Here is a 27090-nt window from a genome sequence, read left to right as displayed (position 1 = left end):
GACCCTAAGTTAGAGAGGCTAAAACACATTATTCAATGACCCTTTGTGAATGAATGTTGGGTGAGGGTGGAATTGATCTGAGCTGCGATACCCCCCCCCCCACCTCTTAATGGATTAGCTTGACAATATTCAGTATTAATTGCAGATGAAATTCAATGCAAAAAAGTGTGAAGTGATATATTTTGGTAGGAAGAACGAGTAGAGGCAAATTAAACTAAAGAGGGTGCAGGAACAGAGAGATCTAGGGATATATGTGCACAAATCGTTGAAGGTGGCAGGGCAGGTTGAGAAAGCGGTTAAGAAAGCATACGGGAACCTGGACTTTATAAATAGAGGCATAGAGTACAAAAGCAAGGTGGTTATGATGACCCTTTATAAAACACTGGCTCGGTCACAACTGGAGTGTTGTGTCCAGTTCTGGTCACCGCACTTTAGGAAAGATGTGAAGGCCTTAGAGAGGGTGCAGAAGAGATTTACTAGAATGATTCCAGGGATTCGGGACTTCAGTTACGTGGATAGACTGGAGAAGCTGGGGTTGTTCTCCTTAGAGCGGAGAAGATTGCGAGGAGATTTGATAGAGGTATTCAAAATCATGAAGGACAGAATAGATAGAGAGAAACCATTTCCATTGGCGGAAAGGTCAAGAATCAGAAAACATAGATTTAAGGTGATTGGCAAAAGAACCAAAGGCGACATGAGAAAAAACTTTTTTACACAGCGAGTGGTTATGATCTGGAATGCACTGCCTGCCGGGGTGTTGGAGGCAGATTCAATCATGGCTTTCAAAAGGGAATTGGATAAGTATTTGAAGGGAAAAAACTTGCAGGGCTACGGGGATAGGGTGGGGGAGTGGGACTAGCAGGAACGCTCTTGCAGAGAGCCGGCACGGACTCGACGGGCCGAATGGCCTCCTTCTGTACTGTAACCATTCTATGATTCTATAAGTCTCATACAAGACCGAAACCCTATTAAGATGAGTAAGTCTTACTTTAAACATTTAATTAAAAAAATAAACATGCCTCCATATGTTGAAATGTGTCTGCAGTTGTTCTGACTTTTTCTGATCACATACCCACCTCCTAACATTTCCCTAACGATAACAGCTCTTGATGAATGGCCATTTGGGCATGGTAAAGGACTTGTGGAACTTCAAGCATAGGTGAGCGTCCTAAGATAAGGAGTGCACGTTTCTCCCAGTTTAAAACAAAAGTTTTCTTTTTTGGATATAAAACATGCTGTGATTGCATTCTGCGCTCTAGACTGCAGAGGGTGGTAAAAGTTAGCGCTGACTCTCTCGCCAACCCCTTGATGTGTACGCACAAAACGGCACGTAGGTGAACCTGCTCACTCCTCACCAAAACATTGTAAGCATGCCGTCTGCACGCGGCGGCAGCAATAACTTTTCAAACTTTATTTGCACGAAAGTATCTTTTATCGACCAGCTCCCGGTGCACGCAGCGCAGCTGTCGAAAGCGCCCGTTTGCACTGCGTACGCCGGAGCCTCCAAACGCTCTTTGACACGCCGAGCTACGTTTCATTAAAAAGGAGGGAAACAGCGCTGCCGCGGGCGGACGGATATAAAAGGCCGGGTTCCCTCCTCCTCCGCCCCGCAGCGCAGCGCACGGCAAGGGGTGCGAGGCAAGGACGATGATTGACGTGGGCTGTGAGCAATCCAGTGCGCGGGGGGCGCCCTGGGTGTCCCGCCTCTCGGTGCGGAGCGGCCAATGAACGACGAGCGCGAAGGGGCGGACGATTGTCACAGTGTGTGTGTGTGTGTGTGTGTAGAGAGCACGAGATGCGAATCTAGTGCGGGCAGATCGAACCCGGAGGGAGAGTGAACGTTCGGAAGATCGAATGTTGGAACATGTCCCTGCTCGAGTTGCAACAGCGGCGGCAGCAGCAGGAGGAGGAGGAGCAGGAGGTGGAGGCAGCGCCGCTGGACTTGGTGGGAAAGCGGTTTCTGTGTGTCCTGTCCAGCTTCACCCAGGCGCTCGAGCTCGGGCGAATGTCAGAATGGGACTGGAGGGCAGGAATTATCAGAGCCGCTTCCCACAAAGATCTGTCGAACTCAGATTTGTTGGTATGTGAGTTTGGTATATATTGTTTTTGTTAAAAAAGTGATTGTTGGGGGATGGGTGCAGCCCATGCTAAAATTGCAAAACGCCTTGTGTTTTTTTAAAAAAAATGCAATTAGGAAGATACGTTTTAAGATGGTTAATATTCAATAATTGATCTGATCGGCATTGAAAAATATAGGGAGAGTCTAACCCTAATATGCACTAATAGTGAATTCAGTTTAATTTGGTGATATATGAACCATGGATTTTAATCAACAGGCTGTGACTTTAAATAAATTGGTGTTTGATTATTATAAAGTTGTTCATTTTTTTAAAGTACTTTTTTTTGCTGTGAGGAATAAATGATCGGCAACGAAAAATATAACTTGCCCCCTCCCCCTTTTTTCCAGAGGAAATGATTGTTGCTTTGCTTTCGAACGCTTCCCCTTACTCATCTGGTCTGCAATTTGCATTTTCTAGCCTGCTGAGGTATTCGCTAGTGTTTTATAATTTACAGTTGTTTTACCGAGATGAATTTGGATAGTAATTTAGTTATCGTGCACTGACTGTACCTTTTATCTTCAGTAACTATTTGTCCCCACTGTGCGGTATTAACCCGTTTGAGGATCTGTATGTCCTGTTTTTCATTGCTTTAGGGAGTCCGCCGTTGGGATAAGGGGAGCCACATAACGCCGGAAACTCGGAACTGAAACTAAACCAACGCCAATATAAAAGTGACCCTTCTATGCTGTAGATGCTTTAGCGAAAAACCAGGAGGATGTAACTTAACCGAGGAGTGCAGATCTCATAAGACGTGATAATATTTCTAAAATTATAGTACACTTTCCCACTGTCATTCCTAATAAATTAAACTAGAGTTACTGTGATAAGCTAATCTGGTATCATGATTTACAGCAGGGCAAGATATAAATATTTAATAGTTCTCAACAGGTTACCAGGAATACAAAAATGTGCATGTATGTAGCACTTTTTAATGTAGAAGATACTTCCCAGCAAAGAAGGGAATGGAAGAGATACCAAGTTTTTGTGCGATAGCTAGGAGAGATGTCTGAAAGCTTGGCTGAAGGGATGGACTTTAAGGAGATTTTTTTTAAAGGTGGTGAGAGAGGCACAGGGGAGGGGATTCCAGAGAGAGCAAGAAGCTGTAGTCTTATTGAGTGATTCAGATCACTGGTGAAACAGGTTATAAAATAATTACCTGAATCCCACTGTAATACTCCCATGTGTATTTTGCATATAGTATAATTGTCCACTTTCTAGTTCCTAGATCCTTGTTTTCTCTGAGTAACGCCAGTGCTGCTACCAGGCCTGATGTAGTCTTCCAAAATGATCTTGGTTTTTCTTCTGCACGTTCCCAGGAGCTGCTTGACTCCTTGTCAGGGTAGCTGAGGTTAGGAACTCAATGATTGAACCTGCTTCCCACTACTGCGGGTGGCACTGTCCTCCAACATATTGTGCTTCCTCCAGTTTCTTTTCATATGTGTTGTTGAATTCTTCAGAAAGGTTTTTATCTTTGAAATTCTCTCTTCACTTTTCACTGGTAAATGTTGTGCAGCTGTTAATAACTTAAGAACTTTGTGTATTTAGTGAGTAATAATTCCCAGTTGATTAAAGGAGAGTTGCACAGTCATGGGTGTATATGTTATAAAATGTTTACAAACAGCATTCTGTGAAACTTTGAACTCTCATTACCCAATGCTTTAATGGCTATTTGGCAGGGCACTCACTTCAATTGACAGTTGGCGAAGGTGAGGGAAGTAGATGCAAAAGCTATTTTTAGTCCACGCTGGAATCCATCAAGGTTGCATTTCTACTGTAACTGGGGTGTTGGTGTGAAAAGATTTCACTTTGCACTGACATTGCAGTTATAACTTTGTCAGGACCCAACCTGATGCTAGAATGGGCCAGAGCTGTGACTTAACTCTGTTTTGGGCCTTCGCACCTGATTTACACTCCAGTTTAGAGAATCAACTTTGGTTTTGCGACAGCATTAAACACGTGGCTTCGCAGGCGGGAGAGGGTCGGGGGGATGGGTTAAAATATCAGGATCGAGCAACCCGACCCTGTTACCATTCCTTTAAATTTTTAACATCCAGAAATCAGGCCAAAAGGTAGGCGAGAACCTAATTAATATTCCAAATGACAACATCGGCACCGCAGCTTAAATTTAACTGGAAGTGAGGGGGAGGCCCGAGCTGCATTAGGGTTAGGGCAGCTGATCCGAGGCGAGGGCAGCCGACACACCCCAAGGTAAGTGCTAAAGATTTGGCACTCCTTGTGGGCCAGGAGGAGCAGGAGTGTTTCCCCCCCCCCCCAGGCTTCACAAGGAAGCGTCAGGCCTCCCCCAGTCCTGATCACTACCTGGCACCTCAGTAACTCAAGGAGATATGAGGCTTTGCCTGAATCAAACATGTGGGTGTAAGTGAACAGCCCAATGTTTTACATTTTTCTAACATCTGATTTTTTTTTGTTTTCTTTTGACTTGGAGGAAGTGGCTGTTTGAGGAGTTATTTAGCTGAATAGCTTTAGAAAAATGATTACAAATTATATAGATGTAGCAGTTTAAACTCAAAGGTGCTTCAGAGATTTTCACATTCTGGATTATATTAATTTAGTTGAGATTCACCTATGGGCATCATAATTGCCAACCAGCGAGTTCATAATTGCAGTCTGTTTAGACAAGAGTATCTTTGTGCCCCCTGCCCACCTCAAGGGAAAAGACACAAGTAAATCACACAAAAATTGATCATTGTAACTGTTTATGAAGAGTGTTCCTCATGCAAAGACATAACAGCTGGTTACAAATTTGAAGTCAACTTTATGATTGGAGAAAATTCCAGAAATTCTTTGCAGCGGGTCGTCTAAGATAATGGGTGAGAGAACCAGTGGGCAGGGCTGCACAGTGTACATAAGGTTGCAGTTATTTGTTGATTGCAAAGTGGGCTGAGAAGTTTCTGAGACGTGATCAGTGATTTCTAAATGCAAATCTCTATCTGGAAAGGAGTGGAAACAAATTGTGGGAAAAGACAAAAAAATTTAGTGGGTGGATTGGCTGTTCTGTGCATACCGTGGGATAAGAAACCAAATGAGATGAATTATTTTTAATTTTGCTGCTTCCTTCTGGATATTTTATAGGAAAACCTCAATTTAGTTTGGGAGTTTTTGTAGGAGTAGATGAATAAACCTTTTATTTTGCTCAATTTAAAGTCTATCTAACTCTTGGAGTGCCGGTAGGTCTAGAAAATTGATTCACCCTTTGAATGTACAGTTCTCACCTCATGCAAAGTGATGCTAATATTACAATAATAAAGCTCTCCAAATGTCAGACTACAAATATTGATTTTTTTAAAAGTCTATTGTAAGCCATAGCATCGTTGTATTCTTCCTCCCGTCTCCCTTTTTAGAAGTGGGAACAACTTTCTCTCGACCCCTTCACTGCCTCTGATTTGGCATGCTGCATGTCCGACCTCCAGTATTGGACGAACAGAAATTCCCTCCAATTAAATATTGGGAAGACCGAAGCCATTGTCTTCGGTCCCCACCACAAACTCCGTTTCCCAGTCACCGACACCATCCCTCTCCCTGGCCACTGTCTGAGGCTGAACCAGACTGTTTGCAACTTTGGCGTCCTATTTGACCCCATATCTTAATCACCAAGACTGCCTACTTCCACCTTCTTAACATCGCCCGCCTCTGCCGCTGCTGAAACCCTCATCCATGTCTTTGTTACCTCTAGACTGGACTGTTCCAATGCTCTCCTGCCTGGCCTTCCACCTTGCACCCTCCGTACGTAAACTTGAGCTCATCCAAAACTCTGCTGCTTGGATCCTAACTCGCACCAAGTCCTGTGCATCCATCACTCTTGTGCCTGCTGACCTACATTGGCTCCCAGTCTGGCAACGCCTCGTTTTTAAAAAAAATTCTCATCCTTGTTTTCAAATTCCTCACTGTCCTCGCCCCCTCCCTATCTCTGTAACTTCCTCCAGCCCTGGAACCCTTTGAGATCTCTGTGCTCCTCCAATTCTGATCTCTTGTGCACCCCGCTTTTCTTTGTTCCACCATTGGTGCCCGTGCCTTCAGTCGCCTAGGCCCAAAGCTCTGGAATTCCCATCCTAAATCTCTCAGCCTCTCGTCCTTTAAGACACTCCTTTAAAACCTACCTCTTTGACCAAGCTTTTGGACACCTGTCCTAATATCTCCTTGCGTGGCTCGGTGTCAAGATTTTGTTTTATAATTGCTCCTGTGAAGTGCCTGGGACGTCTTGCCACATTAAAGGCGCTACATAAATGCAAGTTCAGAAAACTGGTAAGGGTTACGATATACAAACCTTGAGAGTGTTGCGTTCATATCACTGAATCTTTAGACAAAGATTGAGTAGACTAGGCCTGTGTTCTCTAGGGTTTAGAAGAATGAGAGGTGATCTCATTGAAACATACAAAATTCTTACAGGGCTTGAAAGGTTTAGATGCAAGGAGGATGTTTCCCTGGCTGGGGAATCTAAAACCAGAAGTCACAGTCTCAGAATAAAGGGTAGGCCATTTAGGACTGAGATGAGGAGAAATTTCTTCACTCAGAGGGTGGTGAATCTTTGGCATTCTCTACCCCAGAGGGTTGTGGAGGCTTAGTCACTGAGTACATTCAAAACAGAGATCGATAGATTTCTAGATATTAAAGGCATCAAGGGATATGGGGATGGTGCAGGAAAATGGCGTTGAGGTAGAAGTTCAGCCATGATCTTGTTGAATGGCGGAACAGGCTCCTCTGAGTTCACTGCCCTCCTATCCTCCATTAATCTCTCCCTCCATATTCACTGCCACTCTCTCGACCTTGCCATCTCGTGTGGCCTCTCTACTTCCGTCGTGTCAATCACAGGCCTACTCCTGCTCCTATTTCTTATTATATTCATTTATCCCTCGCTCATATTTCAGGTCTTTTTAGAATTTGATGAGAGTTGGTGTCGGTGGATTAAGCTTCATGATGAGGAGCTGAGGGTTTTCCTGATCGAACACCAATTAGTTTTGGCTGAAAGGAAATCTCCCAGAGAAACTACAGATGGTGTGCAGTGGCCTGTACTGGTATGGAGAACCTTTTTTTAAAAAAAAGTCTCTTGTATCGTCATTGCAGTTCAGTGTTGGTTTGTACTCTGCTCATGTAGTAGAAAATTTGAAACATGATATTTTCTTTAATGCACTTGAATTTTAAGATTTACTTCTCACTCAATTTTCAGGAGAAGCTCAGATTAAACCCGTGTTCATGAAACTCAGGGATATGCAGTTCTCGCAAAGTTAATGGTGGAGCGGCGCAAATCGGCCAGCAATTTGTCGCAATTCACGGGATATCTCTTCCTTGCCATGAGTTGCTGGCCGATTTGCACATTAATTATGGCGTGCGTCGTTCACACGCCGCCATTTTCTCAGCAAATTCTGGGCCATTGATTTCAGTAGAACCATGAGATTGTTATAGCAGCCAAGTGACAATGTTCTGGTTTCACTTCCCTAGTGAGAAATGGAGCTCTCCTCTGCCTCACGCCCAAATTAGTGCAGTGACTGTTCCTGTATATCGTTTAAATGCATTTAAGACTTGTACATACCGATCTCAAAATAACTTTTTCTTGTGATTGTGTTTCAGACATTTAAATGCTTGATGGACAAAGTTGGTTTTGGATCGGTGACTCCTGTGGAATTTCTTGCAGACAAGTACCGAATGTTTCTGCCAAAAGAAATCTCTCTGCAACCATTAAAGGTAACCGATTACACAGGTTTGGATGAAGGAGGCTTTTTGGCTCACTCTACTATCTTTTCTGCTTAGCTTTGCTAAGCGGTAAGCTTAGTTTTGATGTTTTATCCAAAGGATGATGCCCATGATAATGTAGCACTTTGTGGCTCCTGCACGAGAGGGTCCTTGGTCTGGGGCTTGAGCCCATAAGTTTCCAACCCCCTAACCCCAAACAAGCTGAAGGTGCTATTAAATCATCCAGCTGGAGATTAAAGCTACTACTGTGCCCAGTAATGTGTCTCAGGCCTGACGTCAGTGGATTGCATTAATTGCTGCAGCACCATCCTTATGACTAGATCCACGACCGATGTGAACCTCATGGAATTTCCATCTTCCCCCGATTGCACTGTTTTGATTTTAGATTGTCAACTTTTGTTGGTTTGGGTAGGCCAGCCCTCTTCACAAATATTAGTCGTTTCATCCCTTTTAAGGGGGACTTGATTTTGTCTGTGTGGCCGGGTTTGCTGAAACTAGCCTACACCGAATAGGATCCCCCGATTTGAGATTGGTAAAACCAGTGTTGTACCATGGGTCCGAGCCAGAAGGAGCAGGGTTTACGCTGCCTAAACCCATTTTATAAAAGACTCTTGTGTTTTTATTTTTTTTAAAAACCTGAACTTAGCAACTTAGAGGTAAATGAGTTAACAGATGTATATTTAAAATAGCACAGAGAGGAATTTGATGCAAATACATTTGACAGCACCAGCATAACATTTCTCATTTCCCTTCCTGCCATCTCTGGTGATCATTTCACCCCCAAGAGAATTGAGAGTTTTTTCACACTTAACTGGTGCAACTTTTTTGAGCATTTCTATTAATGGTGCTGAGATAATGAAGACCATGCAATGTTTAGTTAGTTCGGTTTCTCATCCTCATTGTGCTTAGAGGCTATAATGATGAGCTGTGGGTTACAGCCATTGCTGCAAGTTGATAGTTCATCCCACAGCTGTAGTTTGCTTAAATTAAAATGTTTAAAGATGTAAACGTTATTAATGAGAGCGAAATGTATCTACCAATTGTACCGTGACTGCTGTGATTTTCTCACCTTCCTCTTGTATCATACCAGGCTGTGACTTTTTTCTTCACCCAGCCCCCCCTCCCCCCTGTATAATACGCAGTGATTTTCTCCCCTACTCCCCCACACTGCGTTCTGAAATATAATGAAGGTTTTATGGTGAGGTCACGGAACTGTATTTTATTTAAATAATAAATGTTGAATGGGGTACTACAGTGCCTCAGGTTCTAAATGCCCCACCCACTGTGCATTCGAGTCCTGCAGACCAACAAAGTGGTGCTGCAGTAATAGGCTGTACTGTAGATGGGTTACACAGCTGACTATTGAGCCAGCCTTCCCGCACTGGATCCCATCCAGTGTGCGTGTGGACATCTTGCGAGGATAGAATCCGGCTCAGCTGTGCTGATACCCAGAGCCGAATGACCTCCTGATGCTCACTGTTGTTCACAGATGACGAATAGCCACTTGGTTGAGGGTGGCAGCATGAGTCAGCGTATTGACAGCAATTCAAGTACCTTGCTACTCTCTGTCGCTAAGCAAACACTGTGTACTGCAGCTTCTGTTTTTTTAAGGCTAGAATTTATTAATTTTTGCTCTCTGAATGATAATGCCCAATTATAGTATCCACCATTCCTTTCTGAAATTAGTCCCTCAGCAGTGCCCTTTACACAAATGGAGGGTTAAAGCTGTTCTTTTTTTGAAGAATGGCTTTAGCAGTTCTTCAATGAGGAGGATGCAAAGAGGCTTCAAGGGGATATAGACATGTTAAGTGAGTGGGCAAGAACATGGCAGATGGAATATAATGTGGAAAAATGTGAAGGTATCCACTTTGGTAGGAAAAACAGAAATGCAGAGTATTTTTTAAATGGTGAGCGATTGGGAAATGTTGATGTTCAGAGGGACTTGGGTGTCCTTGTACATGACTCACTGAAAGCTAACATACAGGTACAGCAAGGAATTAGGAAGGCAAATGGTATGTTGGCCTTTATTACGAGAGGATTTGAGACAGGAGTAAAGATGTCTTGCTGCAATTATATAGGGCCTTGGTGAGACCGCACCTGGAGTATTGTGTATAATTTTGGTCTCCTTACCTAAGAAAGGATATACTTGCCATAGAGGGAGTGCAACATAGGTTCACCAGACCGATTCCTGGGATGGCGGGATTGTCGTATGAGGAGAGATTGAGTAGACTAGGCCTGTATTCTCTCTGGTTTGGAAGAATGAGAGGTGATCTCATTGAAACATACAAAATTCTTACAGGGCTCGATAGGGTAGATGCAGGGAGGATGTTTCCCCTGGCTGGGGAGTCTAGAACCAGGGGTCACAGTCTCAGAATAAAGGGTAGGCCATTTAGGACTGAGAAGAGAAATGTCTTCACTCAGAGGGTGGTGAATCTTTGGAATTCTCTACCCCAGAGGACTGTGGAGGCTCCGTCATTGGGTACATTCAAAACAGAGATCGATAGATTTCTAGATATTGTAGGGATGGTGCAGGAAAATGGTGTTGAGGTAGATGATCAGCCATGATCTTTTTGAATGGCGGAGCAGGGTTGAGGGGCCGTTTGGCCTACTCCTGCTCCTATTTCTTGTGTCTGAATGCCAATATGTGTTCTTTCTCCACCTCCTCAATAAAAACCCTTGGCTGGAAATTGAAATTTGTAAATCAAAATGGAAATGTGCAATGTTTGTTGATTTATATCTTTTTTTAAAAACAAAATTAAAGTTCACATTCTAAATATTAATAGATGAATATGGATTGCTGGAGCAAACCTCTCAGGGATAACATGGAGCTTTGTGCCAAAATTAAGACTTGGTTCATTAAGAAATCAACCCAAGAACTATTCCTCTATGGTAAGTCTCCTATGTTGTCACCTAGAGATGTAATCACAGTGTGATTTGTGTTTAAAAACATTTATTTCCACAAATTTATGAAAGGTTTAATTCGTCTTTTTAAAAACATGTTTGTATTGTAGTCAGGTTTCCTTGAGATGTTTATTGTAATTAAAGTTTTCTTAAATGGATGTTAACATTATTGTTCTCGGCAAATTGGGCATTAGTGAAGCACCAGGAATCCTAATTGGAAACCGATACGGAGAGAAAATTTTGAATGCTGGAAATCTAAAATAAGAAACAGAAAATGCACAGCAGGACACTCATCATCATTCAACCCTTCATCAGTTGTGCAGTACAGCTCAGTGAACTGATGGTGAATGGTCTTCTCTGTATTTCCAGCTGTTATGTTTCAGGATTTCTAGTTATAAGGCAGCGGGTGAGGAAATCCTTGGTGTAGTATATTGTTAAAAATGCCTCTGTTGACCTAAACCTAATTCCCAAGGAATTAAATTCATAGGTCAACGCAGTTGGAGGATTAGATTAGGATTAAGACAGGCATCTGAAATAGTAGTGTGCTAGAGTCAATAAAAGATAGTTATCATTCTAGTGATTGACACTCATGGCTGCTGTGACAACTCTATTCATTTGAACTCCGCAGGCATCCATTCTTGGGTGGGCAGGTAGTCAATTTGACTAAAACCTGATATTCGAGTTAGGCTGACAGAGGAACTGCAGTGAGAGAGGGTCGCACTTTGAGCTGAATTCAGTGGTTATTCTGTTTAAGTCAAGGAAGGCAATGTGGGGCAACTTAGTGTATTCATTATTTTGTATTATTTGAAGATAAGTTGTATTGATTCAGTCATGACTGCTGTGTATTTTCACATGCTGTGAAATAAAGCCGCTTAATAACTCATATCCAACTTTGTATCGTCAAGTGTTTGCTTGGTGTGACTTTGCAGAGATTCAAGAAACACTCATACAAAAGACATGCCTGTCCAGTTCAGAACACATGGGGATGCTATTGTTACATCCATGGGATACGCTATCATACAAGTAGAAATAGGTTAGTGTGGGTGATCTCACATAGAAGCTGCTCAGACCGCCTATGGGAGTGATTAACACCACTGAGCCTAAGACGGTATCTACAGTAGACTTGAATTTGTAACACCCACACTTCCTGTTTTTTTTTGTTTCCATAATTTATTTCTCTCAGCCTTTCTTTGACTCATAGGCTAATACCTACCTCGGCCTTTTCTGCTTTTGACCCAAGCATACTAAGAACTAGGCAAGGCAGGCATCAGTTGACTTGCTTGTTTTTGTGATTGGTATTATTTTCACAGTGTTAACCCATTCAGATAATGACAGAGTTAAAATAATCTTGATCAAATAGTTTAGATTTCTGACTTTCAAATAGAAAGAGCCACTGGGTTTCAGAAGGTGGAGGTGCAAACTAGATTTAATCAGGGGCTCTACAAAGTGGTACTCTGCACCTCAATGAATAATTGGCAACCATAAACTGAAGGCTTTACAATGCTTACTTTCAACATGTGTTCCTCTGTTTATCAGGTACTAGTAACCTAGCTGGCTATAAAGTTAAGGTGTATGACTTGAAATCTTCTACCCATTGGTGCCCAGCCACAGTGACTCATCACAATTCGGCGACACGATCAGTGCAGATCAAAAGTGATCAGGTAAAGAAAGAAAACCTTTTGACGCTTACTAAAAGTGTACACTTCCAGTGCGCCAGTTTGGTTTACTGAAGGTGATGATGGGATTTGAAATAAAGGCAAACTGGTTTAGGCTTTAACTTTGTGACTAATGATGAACTTTAGTATCCGCTAAAATATATTTAATATAAATATCTTAATACTTGGTAACACATTGGATCTTCAGTGTACTCTGCCACCCAGAGTAGTAATTGTATCTAATAATAGGATGATTTCGTTTAGATTCTTTTAATTATAAATAGATTCTTATTGGTGTAGGATCAAATGTTGAGCCAAAGGAATACCCCTGGAAGAGTTTTTAAAAAAAAAAAAATTCATTCATTCATGGGATGTGGGCGTCACTGGCGAGGCCAGCATTTATTGCCCATCCCTAATTGCCCTTGAGAAGATGGTGGTGAGCCGCCGCCTTGAACCGCTGCAGTCCGTGCGGTAAAGGTTCTCCTACAGTGCTGTTAGGTGAGAGTTCCAGGATTTTGACCCAGCCATGATGAAGGAACGGCGATATATTTCCAAGTCGGGATGGTGTGTGACTTGGAGGGGAATGTGCAGGTGGTGGTGTTCCCATACGCCTGCTGCCCTTGTGCTTCTAGGTGGTAGAGGTTGCGGGTTTGGGAGGTGGCGTCGAAGAAGTCTTGGCGAGTTGCTGCAGTGTATCTTGTAGATGGTACACACTGCAGCCATGGTGCGCGGGTGGTGGAGGGAATGAATGTTTAGGGTGGTGGATGGAGTGCCATTCGAGTGCTTTGTCCTGGATGGTGTCAAGCTTCTTGAGTGTTGTTGGAGCTACACTCATCCAGGCAAGTGGAGAGCATTTCATCACACTCCTGACTTGGAAATGCTGCCAAAGTCACAGTAAAAGGAGGAGGTAATTGAGATACTGGATGGGCTAAAAATTAATAAGGCGGAGGTACTAGAAAGACTGGCTGTGCTTAAAGTAGATAAGTAAGTCACCAGGTCCGGATGGGATGCATCCTAAGTTGCTGAGGGAAGTAAGGGTGGCAATTGCGGAGGTAGTGGCCATAATCTTCCAAACATCTGTAGATACGGGGGTGGGGGGGTGGTGGTGCCAGAGGACTGGAGAATTGGAAATGTTACACCCTTGTTCAAAAAACGGTGTAAGGATAAACCCAGCAACTACAGGCCAGTCAGTTTAACCTCGGTGGTGGGGAAACTTTTAGAAACGATAATCCGGGACAAAATTTACAGTCGCTTGGACAAGTGTGGACTGATTAGGGAAAGCCAGGATGGATTTGTTAACGGAAAATCGTGTTTAACTAACTTGATTGAGTTTTTTGATGAGGTAACAGAAAGGGTTGATGAGGGTTGTGGTGTATATGGACTTCCAAAAGGCGTTTGATAAAATGCAACATAATAGGCTTGTCAGCAAAGTTGAAATCCATGGAATAAAAGGGGCAGTGGCAGCATAGATACGAAACTGACTAAGTGACAGAAAACAGAGGTGTGGTGATTGGCTGTTCTTCGGACTGGAGGGAGGTGTACAGTGGTGTTCCCCAGGGGTCGGTACTAGGACCACTGCTTTTCTTGATATATATTAATGACTTGGACTTGGGTGTACAGGGCACAATTTCAAAATTTGCAGATGACACAAAACTTGGAAGTGTAGTGAACAGTGAGGAGGATAGTGATAGACTTCAAGAGGATATAGACAGGCTGGTGGAATGGGCAGACACGTGGCAGATGGAATTTAATGCAGAGAAGTGAGAAGGGATGCATTTTGGTAGGAAGAATGAGGAGAGGCAATATAAACTAAAGAGCACAACTCTAAAAGGGGTACAGAAACAGAGACCTGGGGGTATATGTGTACAAATTGTTGAAGGTGGCAGGACAAGTTGAGAAAGCAGTTTAAAAAAACATACGGGAGCATGGGCTTTGTAAATAGCGAGGAAGTTATGATGAACCTTTTATAAAACGCTAGCTCGACCAGAACTGGAGTATTGAGTCCAATTCTGGGCATCGCACTTTAGGAAGGATGTGAAGGCCTTAGAGAGGGTGCAGAAAAGATTTACTAGAATGGTTCCATGGATGATGGACTTCAGTGAAACAATCTTGCAACATATAAGATTGTGAAGGGGCTTGATCGGGTGGATGCGGTAAGGATGTTCCCAAGGATGGGTGAAACTAGAACTAGGGGGCATAATCTTAGAATAAGGGGCTGCTCTTTCAAGACTGAGATGAGGAGAAACTTCTTCACTCAGAGGGTAGTAGGTCTGTGGAATTTGCTGCCCCAGGAAGCTGTGGAAGCTACATCATTAAATAAATTTAAAACAGAAATAGACAGTTTCCTAGAAGTAAAGGGAATTAGGGGTTACGGGGAGCGGGCAGGAAATTGGACATGAATTTAGATTTGAGGTTAGGATCAGATCAGCCACGATCTTATTGAATGGTGGAGCAGGCTCGAGGGGCCGATTGGCCTACTCCTGCTCCTATTTCTTATGTTCTTATGATGTGGATAGCCTGGAGAAACTGGGGTTGTTCTCCTTTAGAGCAGATAGAGAGCAACTGTTCCCATTGGCGAGAATCAGAGGACACAGATTTAAGGTGATTGGCAAAAGAACCAAAGGCAACATAAGGAAAAGAATTTTTTACGCTGCGAGTATTTGTGATCTGGAATGCGCTGCCTGAAAGGGTGGTGGAGGCAGATTGAATTGTGACTTTCAAAAGGGAATTGGATAAATACTTGAAGGGAAAAAAATTGCAGTGTTACGGGGAAAGGGAGGGGGAGTTGGACCAGCTGGATTGCTGTTGCATAGAGCCGGCATGGGCTCAACGGGTCGAATGGCCTCGTGTGCTGTAACCATTCTATGATTCTGCCATGTTGCAAAAAATGTATTCATATGCTAAAATCAGGGGTTGCACATTGTGTTTAAGCTAACCTCTGTGTGTAGTTGTATTTCTTATTGAACCAACACTATCTTTTGCGTCCGAATCTGTACAAACTCCCTGTGCTTGGTTGTTTTATTTTAAGTGCTCTGGTGCTTGAATCGCATATGATCAGTGTTGCTTCCAAGCCTCTGACCTCCAAGGTTGAGCCAGATCCTGAATTAAAATCTTTTTACCATATTTCTGGTAGACAGTCCGCTTTGTGAGAATTTTTGTGAGCTTTTCCTGGCTGGATTGAAGTGGCATAGTTTTTTTTTGACTCTTGCAGTTTCCAGAGAAGCAAATTGTTGACCCTGCTCTGCTTCACATGGCTTTCCTTCATGATGAAGATATTGAGGCACTGACCAATGATGATGCTGAAGTTGGTGAGCGTCACTTACCTTCTGGTTAATTGTTTTGTGTGTTTTTTTGTTGCTAACTGATCTCTTGTGGTGGTATTCATGGTGTGGACACAATTGTAATGATTTAGATGCAAACCTGGCCTGTCATTTGTAGGCCACTGCTGAGAGATCCTCTCTGCGGTGGGGGGGGGGCGGAAATGGTCTGAGCAGGTCCAAGGTCATTTACAAGTTAATCACTGTTCAGTGACTGATCACTAGGTGCATATAAATTCCTGGCTTCAGACGAATTGTCACTTTCCCTCAGCAACAGAAAATCAGCATGAAATGATGGCCTTTTTAAAAAAAAATACATTGGATACTTTGGAGTGTGTTGGATGGTCTCAAAACTTATCAATCTCATGTGGCATTGTACATGGGCCGAATTTTCAGTTTAGACACACATCAGGTGAGCACCCATCACCCCTGTGCTCACTGACCTACATTGGCTCCCGGTCCGGCAAACCTCGTTTTTAAAAAAAAAATTCTCATCCTTGTTTTCAAATCCCTCCATGGCCTCGCCCCTCCCTATCTCTGTAACTGCCTCCAGCCCTACAACCCTCCGAGATCGCTGCGCTCCTCCAATTCTTGCCTCTTGCGCATCCCCGATTTTCATCGCTCCACCGTTGGCGACCGTGCCTTCAGCTGCGTAGGCCCTAAGCTCTGGAATTCCCTCCTTAATCCTCTCCTCCTTTTAAGACGCTCCTTTAAAATCTACCTCCACCTGTCCTAATATCTCCTTATGTGGCTCGGTGTCGAATTTTTGTTTGAAAATTGCTCCTGTGAAGTACCTTGGAATATTTTACTATGTTAAAGCTGTTCTAGAAATGCAAGTTGTTGTTGTGCACTGAGACCCAACCCGTTTTGAGGCCTTGGTCTCATTTGCACGCAGCCAGCGAGCGGCCTGCACCGAACCTGTGCTCTAAGACGGCTAACTGGTTGGGGAGGGTGGGAAATTGCCTGGCTCCTATGCAGAGCCGGCTGATAGTGGGGAAAGAGGGCTGGCAGCAGGCTGGAGTATTTTTATGGAACCTGTTACGGCATTCCCAAGCAAAAAAAAATAGTTATAAAATATCTTTGGGCTGTTTTGTGCGTGGCCCTACTGATTAGGCCTACTGGTTAGGCCACTCACTCTTCACCAGTACAAATAGGCGGAACATCAGTCTTGCACTCTCCACCCACTTGTGCCTCAAAATTTAATGTGGGGTTTTATGTACGTCATAGGACCCTGATTTTTGCATGTCAATTTTTGTGCGATAACACTCCTGTGAAGTGCCTTATAATGTTTTGCTACATTAAAGGCTGTATATAAATGCAAATTGTTGATGTTGAAAAGTGGCCTCTCACCTGAAACTGGGTCGGAGGTGAGGGGAGGGGGTGAACTCCGACTGCACTTCTCGGGACCCTGCCCTAGATGTCAGCAGCTGGAGTGCCAGCATAAATGAGGTGGTAAGTGACCATATTTTCAGGCTGCTACCGCTGCAGTTAAGCCAGGCAGGGGCAGTTAAAATCGGCCCGAGAGTGTCAAAATCAAGTGTAGTTTTTAGGAGAAGGTGGAGGATAATTGGAGCAGTGTGTGCAAACATTGTTTAGTCTTCATGTCAGGGTCATCCGATCTGCTGTTGTTTTTATATTCCCATTATAAATTCACAAATCCATATTTATAATGGAAACTGCCGGTATAACAGGGCTGGGAAGTCGGTGGGAAGTGTCAGAGAGCACGTGCTGTAAGCATACGCGTAGTTCGACATGAAATCTAGAGATGTGCAGTCCACAGAATAACTATGTGTGGTGTGATAAATCACAGTCTACAACTACCAACAGGCTAAAGCCTAGTCATCCAAACCCTGTGACTATTTCAGTTCTGAACACATTTGTCGTACTTTCAAGTTTTCAGTGTTTTTCTCTTCCTGGTTTGCTTTTGATATTTGCTGCTTTTATCACAGTTGTCAGATTTTCCCTACTCTATGGAGTCCATCCATTTGACTTTGCATTGTGCATCAGGAAGGGCACTGACTAGTTTGACATTAAACAACGTATGTCTTGGCGCCTATTTTTTTCAGCAACAATTTATTGCGTTACTCTGCAAATATATATATACAAGTCCAGCGCCGTGCACTAACGTCAGATATGTTAATTAAATGCAGATAAATCTACAAAAGCACACTGTACAAAAAGGAAGTCTGCTGATGGCCAAGAAGACATTGGAGTAAAAAGAACAAAGTGCGTCACATTGGCTGAGAGCAAGTGCTGCAGGAAAGAGCGAGCCCCTGAAGTGACTGAGCGAAGTGAGGCCTTACACAGTCGTGAGCAGTCGCCCCTCTCCGATCCTGGAAAATTAACTGGCCAGCATAATGGGAAAATGCAGCAGTTCCTAGAATCCAGAACTTGCCATGTGAATGGACTTCTTGCAAAGGGAGGTACTGAAAACCTGAAGATTACAGATCCTCAAAAATCAAAGCCTCTGTTTGGGTGCGATGCCAGTTGGAGCAATTTTAATCTAGTTTTCTCCACTCGTGCAACCGATAATGGGAGAACGCTAGTGGTTGAGGACAAACTCGAGCCTGGGACTGACCTTCTGACACCTCATCGAGACGCTGCTCGGTCACAGTGTGCAGAGCCTGTTTTCTCAGATCTTCAGAAACTTGATCTTTCCTTGATGCAGTCAAATAAAGAAACAACAAAGTGCTCTCCTTTTGAAGTAAGGCTTGTTTCACTTCCTGTTCTTTTAGTGGTCTTTAGTTCTCATAAGAAGAATTTATTTTGCATATTGACAATTTAGGTTGCGTCTGATAATGGGCAGTGAAGAGCTGAAATGTATGATGTTGAGTTAATTGGGCGATAGGAATAATCTACTTTTCATTTACCTAACTGGGAATAAAATGATTGAAATGCACATGTTTTATTTAGGTATCTCTCTATGTTGGGGAGAGCCATTACTAAGCCATGACTACCCTTTTCAACATTGAGTGTGCTGGGGGCTGTCTATCCTCTACATTCACCTCTAACGTCGCCCGTCTCTACCCCTGTCTTAACTCATCTGCTGCTGAAACCCTCATGCCTTTTTTACCTCTAGACTCGACTATTTCAATGCTCTCCGGCCTCCCACCTTGCATTCTCCGGAAACGAGCTCATCCAAAACCCTGCTGCCTGGGTCCTAACTCGCACCAAGTCCAGTTCACCCATCACCCCTGTGCTTGCTGACTCCCGAGACTCCAGGAACGCCTCGATTTTTAAAAATTCTCATCCTTGTTTTCAATTCCCTCCATGGCCTCGCCTCGCCCCCTCCCTATCTCTGTAACCTCCTCCAGCCCTACAACCCTCAGAGATCTCTGCGCTTCTCCAATTTTTGTCTCTTGTGCATCCCCGATTTTAATCACTCCACCGTTGGTGGCTGTGCCTTCAGCTGCCTAGGCCCTAAGCTCTGAAATTTCCCCCTCTTTTTCCCAACCTCTCCGCCTCTCTATCTCTCCTCCTTTTAAGACTCTCCTTAAAACCTACCTCTTATATAGCTCGATGTCAAATTTTGTTTGATAATCGCTCCTGTGAAGCGCCTTGGGACGTTTTACTACGTTAAAGGCGCTATATAAATTCAAGTTGTTGTTGCTACCAGTTTGGCCAAGGTTCCCAGGAAGAAAAAGAAAGATGCACTTTGCTGCATCTCTCAAACTCCTCCAAGTACTTCACGAGGGCAGATGTTAGGCTCAGTGTTGCTCTACGTACATCCTTAATCCAGATACAGAAGTCTGAAAGTTACTACGTGATGTCACCAGACATGCTTGTACCAAAGTTCCTCCCCTTCACTATTTTAATGGAGGATTTGGCCCATTTTTAAATGAATTAACATACATATAAAGAGAGAAATTTGACAGGCACTTGTATGATTTTGTTCGCAGTAATTTTCAAGGTGATTGGAACTAAATGTGACGTTGGGGGTCACTCTGTTCAGTTCCACTCTGACCGTATGGGACAGGCTCAATGGACCAGCTGGGCTTTTTCTGTCTCTCATTGTTGTATGTTGATTGTGGTTTTTTTTTTAAAAGTTTAATTTCTACAGTGGGGGTCTGTTAGCTCGTGCGTGTGTGCCGTATTGACCTAGGTACCCCGGACACTGCCCTTAAATAAACTATTTCTTCAAGGGGCAAGCTGACAAATACCAAACCCAGATTTGTAAGCAGTAACTTAGTAACATTTGGTTCAGCAGCATTTGGAGAAAATAAAATGTGATCACATCTAAAACAGGAAGTAGCAAATAGGATCAAAGAATCTTGCATGTTTATCATAGAATCATAGAATCATAGAAGTTACAACATGGAAACAGGCCCTTCGGCCCAACATGTCCATGTCGCCCAGTTTATACCACTAAGCTAGTCCCAATTGCCTGCACTTGGCCCATATCCCTCTATACCCATCTTACCCATGTAACTGTCCAAATGCTTTTTAAAAGACAAAATTGTACCCGCCTCTACTACTGCCTCTGGCAGCTCGTTCCAGACACTCACCACCCTTTGAGTGAAAAAATTGCCCCTCTGGACCCTTTTGTATCTCTCCCCTCTCACCTTAAATCTGTGCCCCCTCGTTATAGACTCCCCTACCTTTGGGAAAAGATTTTGACTATCTACCTTATCTATGCCCCTCATTATTTTATAGACTTCTATAAGATCACCCCTTAACCTCCTACTCTCCAGGGGAAAAAAGTCCCAGTCTGTCTAACCTCTCCCTGTAAGTCAAACCATCAAGTCCCGGTAGCATCCTAGTAAATCTTTTCTGCACTCTTTCTAGTTTAATAATATCCTTTCTATAATAGGGTGACCAGAACTGTACACAGTACTCCAAGTGTGGCCTCACCAATGCCCTGTACAACTTCAACAAGACATCCCAACTCCTGCATTCAATGTTCTGACCAATGAAACCAAGCCTGCTGAATGCCTTCTTCACCACCCTATCCACCTGTGACTCCACTTTCAAGGAGCTATGAATCTGTACTCCCAGATCTCTTTGTTCTATAACTCTCCCCAACGCCCTACCATTAACAGAGTAGGTCCTGGCCCGATTCGATCTACCAAAATGCGTCACCTCACATTTATCTAAATTAAACTCCATCTGCCATTCATCGGCCCACTGGCCCAATTTATCAAGATCCCGTTGCAATCCTAGATAACCTTCTTCACTGTCCACAATGCCACCAATCTTGGTGTCATCTGCAAACTTACTAACCATGCCTCCTAAATTCTCATCCAAATCATTAATATAAATAACAAATAACAGCGGACCCAACACCGATCCCTGAGGCACACCGCTGGACACAGGCATCCAGTTTGAAAAACAACCCTCTACAACCACCCTCTGTTTTCTGTCGTCAATCCAATTTTGTATCCAATTGGCTACCTCACCTTGGATCCCATGAGATTTAACCTTATGTAACAACCTACCATGCGGTACCTTGTCAAATGCTTTGCTGAAGTCCATGTAGACCACGTCTACTGCACAGCCCTCATCTATCTTCTTGGTTACCCCTTCAAAAAACTCAATCAAATTTGTGAGACATGATTTTCCTCTCACAAAACCATGCTGACTGTTCCTAATTAGTCCCTGCCTCTCCAAATGCCTGTAGATCCTGTCCCTCAGAATACCCTCTAACAACTTACCCACTACAGATGTCAGGCTCACTGGTCTGTAGTTCCCAGGCTTTTCCCTGCCGCCCTTCTTAAACAAAGGCACAACATTTGCTACCCTCCAATCTTCAGGCACCTCACCTGTAGCGGTGGATGATTCAAATATCTCTGCTAGGGGACCCGCAATTTCCTCCCTAACCTCCCATAACGTCCTGGGATACATTTCATCAGGTCCCGGAGATTTATCTACCTTGATGCGCGTTAAGACTTCCAGCACCTCCCTCTCTGTAATATGTACACTCCTCAAGACATCACTATTTATTTCCCCAAGTTCCCTAACATCCATGCCTTTCTCAACCGTAAATACCGATGTGAAATATTCATTCAGGATCTCACCCATCTCTTGTGGTTCTGCACATAGATGACCTTGTTGATCCTTAAGAGGCCCTACTCTCTCCCTAGTTACCCTTTTGCCCTTTATGTATTTGTAGAAGCTCTTTGGATTCACCTTTGCCTGATCTGCCAAAGCAATCTCATGTCCCCTTTTTGCCCTCCTGATTTCTCTCTTAACTCTACTCCGGCAATCTCTATACTCTTCAAGGGATCCACTTGATCCCAGCTGCCTATGCATGTCATACGCCTCCTCCTTTTTGACTAGGGCCTCAATCTCCCGAGTCATCCAAGGTTCCCTACTTCTACCAGCCTTGCCCTTCACTTTATAAGGAATGTGCTTACCCTGAACCCTGGTTAACACACTTTTGAAAGCCTCCCACTTACCAGACGTCCCTTTGCCTGCCAACAGACTCTCCCAATCAACTTCTGAAAGTTCCTGTCTAATACCATGAAAATTGGCCTTTCCCCAATTTAGAATTTTAACTTTTGGGCCAGACCTATCCTTCTCCATAGCTATCTTAAAACTAATGGAATTATGATCACTGGTCCCAAAGTGATCCCTCACTAACACTTCTGTCACCTGCCCTTCCTTATTTCCCAAGAGGAGGTCAAGTTTTGCCCCCTCTCTAGTCGGGCCATCCACATACTGAATGAGAAATTCCTCCTGAATACACTCAACAAATTTCTCTCCATCCAAGCCCCTAATGCTATGGCTGTCCCAGTCAATGTTGGGAAAGTTAAAGTCCCCTACTATTACCACCCTATTTTTCTTGCAGCTGTCTGTAATCTCCTTACATATTTGCTCCTCAATTTCCCGTTGACTATTTGGGGGTCTGTAGTACAATCCTATCAAAGTGATCTCTCCCTTCTTATTTTTCAGTTCTACCCATATAGACTCAGTGGGCGAACCCTCGGATATATCCCCTCTCACTACTGCCGTGATGTTCTCCCTAATCAAGAACGCAACTCCCCCTCCTCTCTTACCTCCTGCTCTATCTTTCCTATAGCATCTGTACCCTGGAACATTGAGCTGCCAGTCCTGCCCCTCCCTTAGCCATGTTTCAGTAATAGCTATAACATCCCAGTCCCATGTACCCATCCATGCCCTGAGTTCATCTGCCTTGCCCATCAGACTTCTTGCATTAAAATAAATGCAGTTTAATCTAGACTTCCCTTGGTCTTTGCCCTGCTTTCTCAGACCATCTGTCCGGTCATGTTCTGTACACTCTCCCTTACTGCCTTTTGTTTCTGTCACCACTTTATTTCCCACTGACTTCCTGCATCGGTTCCCATCCCCCTGCCACATTAGTTTCAACCCTCCCCAACAGCACTGGCAAACACTCCCCCTAGGACATTGGTTCCAGTCCTGCCCAGATGCAGACCGTCCAATTTGTACTGGTCCCACCTCCCCCAGAACCGGTTCCAATGGCCCAGGAATTTGAATCCCTCCCTCTTGCACCATCTCTCAAGCCACGTATTCATCTTAGCTATCCTGTCATTCCTACTCTGACTAACCCGTGGCACTGGTAGCAATCCTGAGATTACTACCTTTGAGGTCCTACTCTTTAGTTTAACTCCTAACTCCCTAAATTCAGCTTGTAGGACCTCATCCTGTTTTTTACCTATATCGTTGGTGCCTATATGCACCACGACAACTGGCTGTTCACCCTCCCCCTCCAGAATGTCGTGCAGCCGTTCCGAGACATCCTTGACCCTTGCACCAGGGAGGCAACATACCATCCTGGAGTCTCGGTTGCGTCCGCAGAAACGCCTGTCTATTCCCCTTACAATCGAGTCCCCTATCACTATAGCTCTGCCACTCTTTTTCCTGCCCTCCTGTGCAGCAGAGCCAGCCACGGTGCCATGAACCTGGCCACTGCCACCTTCCCCTGGTGAGCCATCTCCCCCAACAGTATCCAAAACGGTATACCTGTTTTGGAGGGAGATGACCGCAGGGGACCCCTGCACTGCCTTCCTACTCTTCCTCTGTCTGTTGGTCACGCATTCACTATCTCCCTCAGTAATTTTTATCTGCGGTGTGACCAAGGGTTATTTATGTACAACTTCTTCTAAGAATGATACATGATTTTTTTCTTCCATTTCCATTGTGTGCCCTGCAAGGGGCCACGGTTGCTCGTGCCCTGCAAGGGGCCACGGTTGCTCGTGCCCTGCAAGGGGCCACGGTTGCTCGTGCCCTGCAAGGGGCCACGGTTGCTCGTGCCCTGCAAGGGGCCACGGTTGCTCGTGCCCTGCAAGGGGCCACGGTTGCTCGTGCCCTGCAAGGGGCCACGGTTGCTCGTGCCCTGCAAGGGGCCACGGTTGCTCGTGCCCTGCAAGGGGCCACGGTTGCTCGTGCCCTGCAAGGGGCCACGGTTGCTCGTGCCCTGCAAGGGGCCACGGTTGCTCGTGCCCTGCAAGGGGCCACGGTTGCTCGTGCCCTGCAAGGGGCCACGGTTGCTCGTGCCCTGCAAGGGGCCACGGTTGCTCGTGCCCTGCAAGGGGCCACGGTTGCTCGTGCCCTGCAAGGGGCCACGGTTGCTCGTGCCCTGCAAGGGGCCACGGTTGCTCGTGCCCTGCAAGGGGCCACGGTTGCTCGTGCCCTGCAAGGGGCCACGGTTGCTCGTGCCCTGCAAGGGGCCACGGTTGCTCGTGCCCTGCAAGGGGCCACGGTTGCTCGTGATATTGAGCGTCCTGTTTTTTTTCTCAAGTGTATTGTCCCAAATGATGAGGTTGAGCCTTTGCCGGCAGCTGTGGCCAGGCTAACACTGATCATTGATTGATTTATTCTTGCTGCAGGCTTCCAAAACGATCCGTGCTGCTCAGTTTGTTCACACCACTTTGGGTGACGTGTTGCTGGCCAGTGCTGCTACCACTCCTGGAAGTAAAGACTTAAGACAGACGACCCCTCCGCCTGCAAATTCCCCTCCAACCATCACCGCAGTAGTGCCTCAAGGGTAAGTGGTCTGGTTAATCCTATAGGCCAGTTACGCTCCGCGCTGTCCGTCGATGCCGCATGTTTTCAGTTTCCCGCTGATGTAAGATGCGTTATTTAATGTGGGAGTGAGTCTCCTAAAATGGAATCTGTCAGTCTGATGCCTTGCAGGCTCTTCACAGCTGCTATATAACCAGTTGTGAAGGAATTCTTTTTTTAAAAAAATCGACTGAAAACTTTTCAAACTTCATTTTCAATTTGTTTTATGTTTTTAAAAATAATTTTCAACTGCCATTCGGATGCAAGTGAGCAGAGATGTAGAGCGTGTAAGCACAGCTTTCTCTCTCTAAGGAGCAGTGCAAAACTGACACACTATGTGGACGTGACCCCCCCCAAAACGGGGACCAGTCTCCAGCTAGCACACATGCAGTTTTCTTTATTTACTTTTTCTCTTTTTTTCTCCCCCTCCCCCCTTTTTTCTGAGGGAATTGAAATTACGTAAATAAAGTTAAATAAAATCGTTGAAGCCACACAAATGCAATTGTGCTATAGGGCGCAGTCTGTTGAGTCTCAACAGTCCAGCGCGTTGGAGGTTATATCACACTTAGTTTTACCTTTTAGGACTGTTGAACGGAAGAGAATGGGAGACGTGCTGAGTGAAAGGCAATATACTCCAGTAAGCAACGGTATTGTTAACTCCATCTGTCCAGAATCCAATACATCAAAATTATTTTTGGAAAGTCAGCACAAACCTCCTTCAGAGGGAAGCTATTCGGACGCTAGTGGCTTTAAGACACGTGAGTCCTGGCCAGGATTTTCCAGTAACTGTACTGCCTGCCCTGTGACGGGCACAGGTGACACTGCCATATCTCCGCAAACACCAGCGCCATTTCAGACTTCTAGAAACAGACTGCCGGAAAGATGTGAGAAACGGAGATCTCTTTATCAAGAGAACGTTGCAAGCATTCTGACGACAGATCCTTCAGACTGCAGGACACCGCTTTCCGCTACAGGCGTTAAGGCGGGTGCAACGACTGCTATTCAGTCCCATTTATCACAACCGTTTAGTCCATCCAGTGGCCTTTCAGTCCGTGCATGCAGTCAGCTTCCTGCTACATCTTTAGACCTCCCTGAGCATGTGCAGGCAAATAATGGCAAGGCTTTGCTGGTGGGTTCTCAACTACGTATTGACGGAGATGAAAGTGATACAGAAAGTACGACGAGCGACTTGAGTTCAGAACTGGGATTCGAGCCTTCAACCCTAAAAAGCTTGAGGAACCCGTCGTGCCAGAGGACTTGGGCTCCTAGTCCGAGTCCTAAAGGGGAAGGGGATGACCCCCTGAGGAATACTCTCTTCAAAGAAAGAAGAGGCAGAGGTGAGCAATTTATTTGGCAGGGTAAAACAAACAAGTTTTAGATAAATTCATTGCAAATGCTGGAAATCTGAAATAACAGGAAATGTTTGAAATACACAGAATAATAGAGAAAGATGGGTTCACTTTTTTTTTTCCCCCAAGTTTCCCATCTTAATTAAGGGCCCGGTGTGAATGATAAGCTGGCTTTCTCTTTTTGTGTTAGTGATGCTCTGTGCATTTGAAACAAGCTTTGGACTTTTTGTCCTAGATTTCCAGCAATCTGGTAGCTCACTTGGGTATCCTTTCCTCGTGTGTGTATAGCTCCAACTCTAGGTTGGCAGACTGGGATTCCTGGACCGTAGCTGGGCCCCAAGATTGAATTTATGTACTTTTATGTATTTGTTCACTTAATAGCATGTTGCTTGCTGTATATTAATGGAGGAGCAAAAAAAGGAAAAAGGTTTTCTGCAATGATGAGCACTGCTTTCATTTGGGCAGCTGGCACTATCTTTTGAGAATTTGAGCAAGAGTCCTGGCATTATCCATATTTGCAGGGGATCCCTGGTAATGTCTGTTTGCAAGTGGTTCTCCACACACGAGAAGTTTGAAAACCCTGGTATAGACCATGATAAGCTATCATCTTTATGGGGATTATTTCTGCCAAACCTGATTGCATCTAAAGCCATCCAATAAGGACAGAGTTTACAACCAAAGTCACCAGCTAGTAGGAGCCCTGGTGTTTCGTTTCCTTACCATCGATGATCAAATGCTCCCGACGTCAATGTAACATTCTCCCAAAACCTCCTACCACCCAGCTGCAGTCAGCTTAGCTTATCAAGGAATTGAGAGCTGGGAGGTTCCTGGTCTCTGTGGCTCAGCCCTATACTTCGTTGAGCCCGGTGTTCTTGTTAACTGACCTTCCCTGACTTCATTGTCACATGGCCCTGATTCTGGTTTGGCTTTTAAATCATTCAGGCAGCAGTCCTGGGCTGCATACATTGGGTGGGTGGCGGGCAGTTTGACCTGGACGCCCGGTTCAACCATTTCCAAGCTTGGGCCTCATTTTAACATTCACAGCAAGCTGCCCGCA

General features: G+C 44.6%; 1 protein-coding gene across 2 annotated transcripts in view; it reads left to right on the top strand.

Annotated features, from left to right (window-relative positions):
* Positions 1–1707: 1707 nt before the first annotated feature.
* LOC137320539 (lysine-specific demethylase 3A-like) overlaps positions 1708–27090 on the top strand; it is a 62760-nt gene continuing 37377 nt past the window's right edge. Inside the window, exons 1-9 of one of the 2 annotated variants that reach the window (XM_067982233.1) lie at positions 1708–2080; positions 7007–7153; positions 7707–7820; positions 10613–10718; positions 12267–12391; positions 15597–15693; positions 17853–18406; positions 24510–24667; positions 25267–26021. In XM_067982233.1, coding sequence (XP_067838334.1) covers positions 1865–2080; positions 7007–7153; positions 7707–7820; positions 10613–10718; positions 12267–12391; positions 15597–15693; positions 17853–18406; positions 24510–24667; positions 25267–26021 — 2272 coding nt within the window. In that variant the 5' untranslated portion in view covers positions 1708–1864. The remainder of the gene's footprint in view (positions 2081–7006; positions 7154–7706; positions 7821–10612; positions 10719–12266; positions 12392–15596; positions 15694–17852; positions 18407–24509; positions 24668–25266; positions 26022–27090) is intronic. The other variant, XM_067982227.1, reaches the window with a different exon arrangement.

The sequence above is a fragment of the Heptranchias perlo genome, chromosome 1 (genome assembly GCF_035084215.1).
Source record: "Heptranchias perlo isolate sHepPer1 chromosome 1, sHepPer1.hap1, whole genome shotgun sequence".
Lineage (NCBI taxonomy): Eukaryota > Metazoa > Chordata > Chondrichthyes > Hexanchiformes > Hexanchidae > Heptranchias > Heptranchias perlo.
This window is presented reverse-complemented; position numbering and strand designations above follow the sequence as displayed.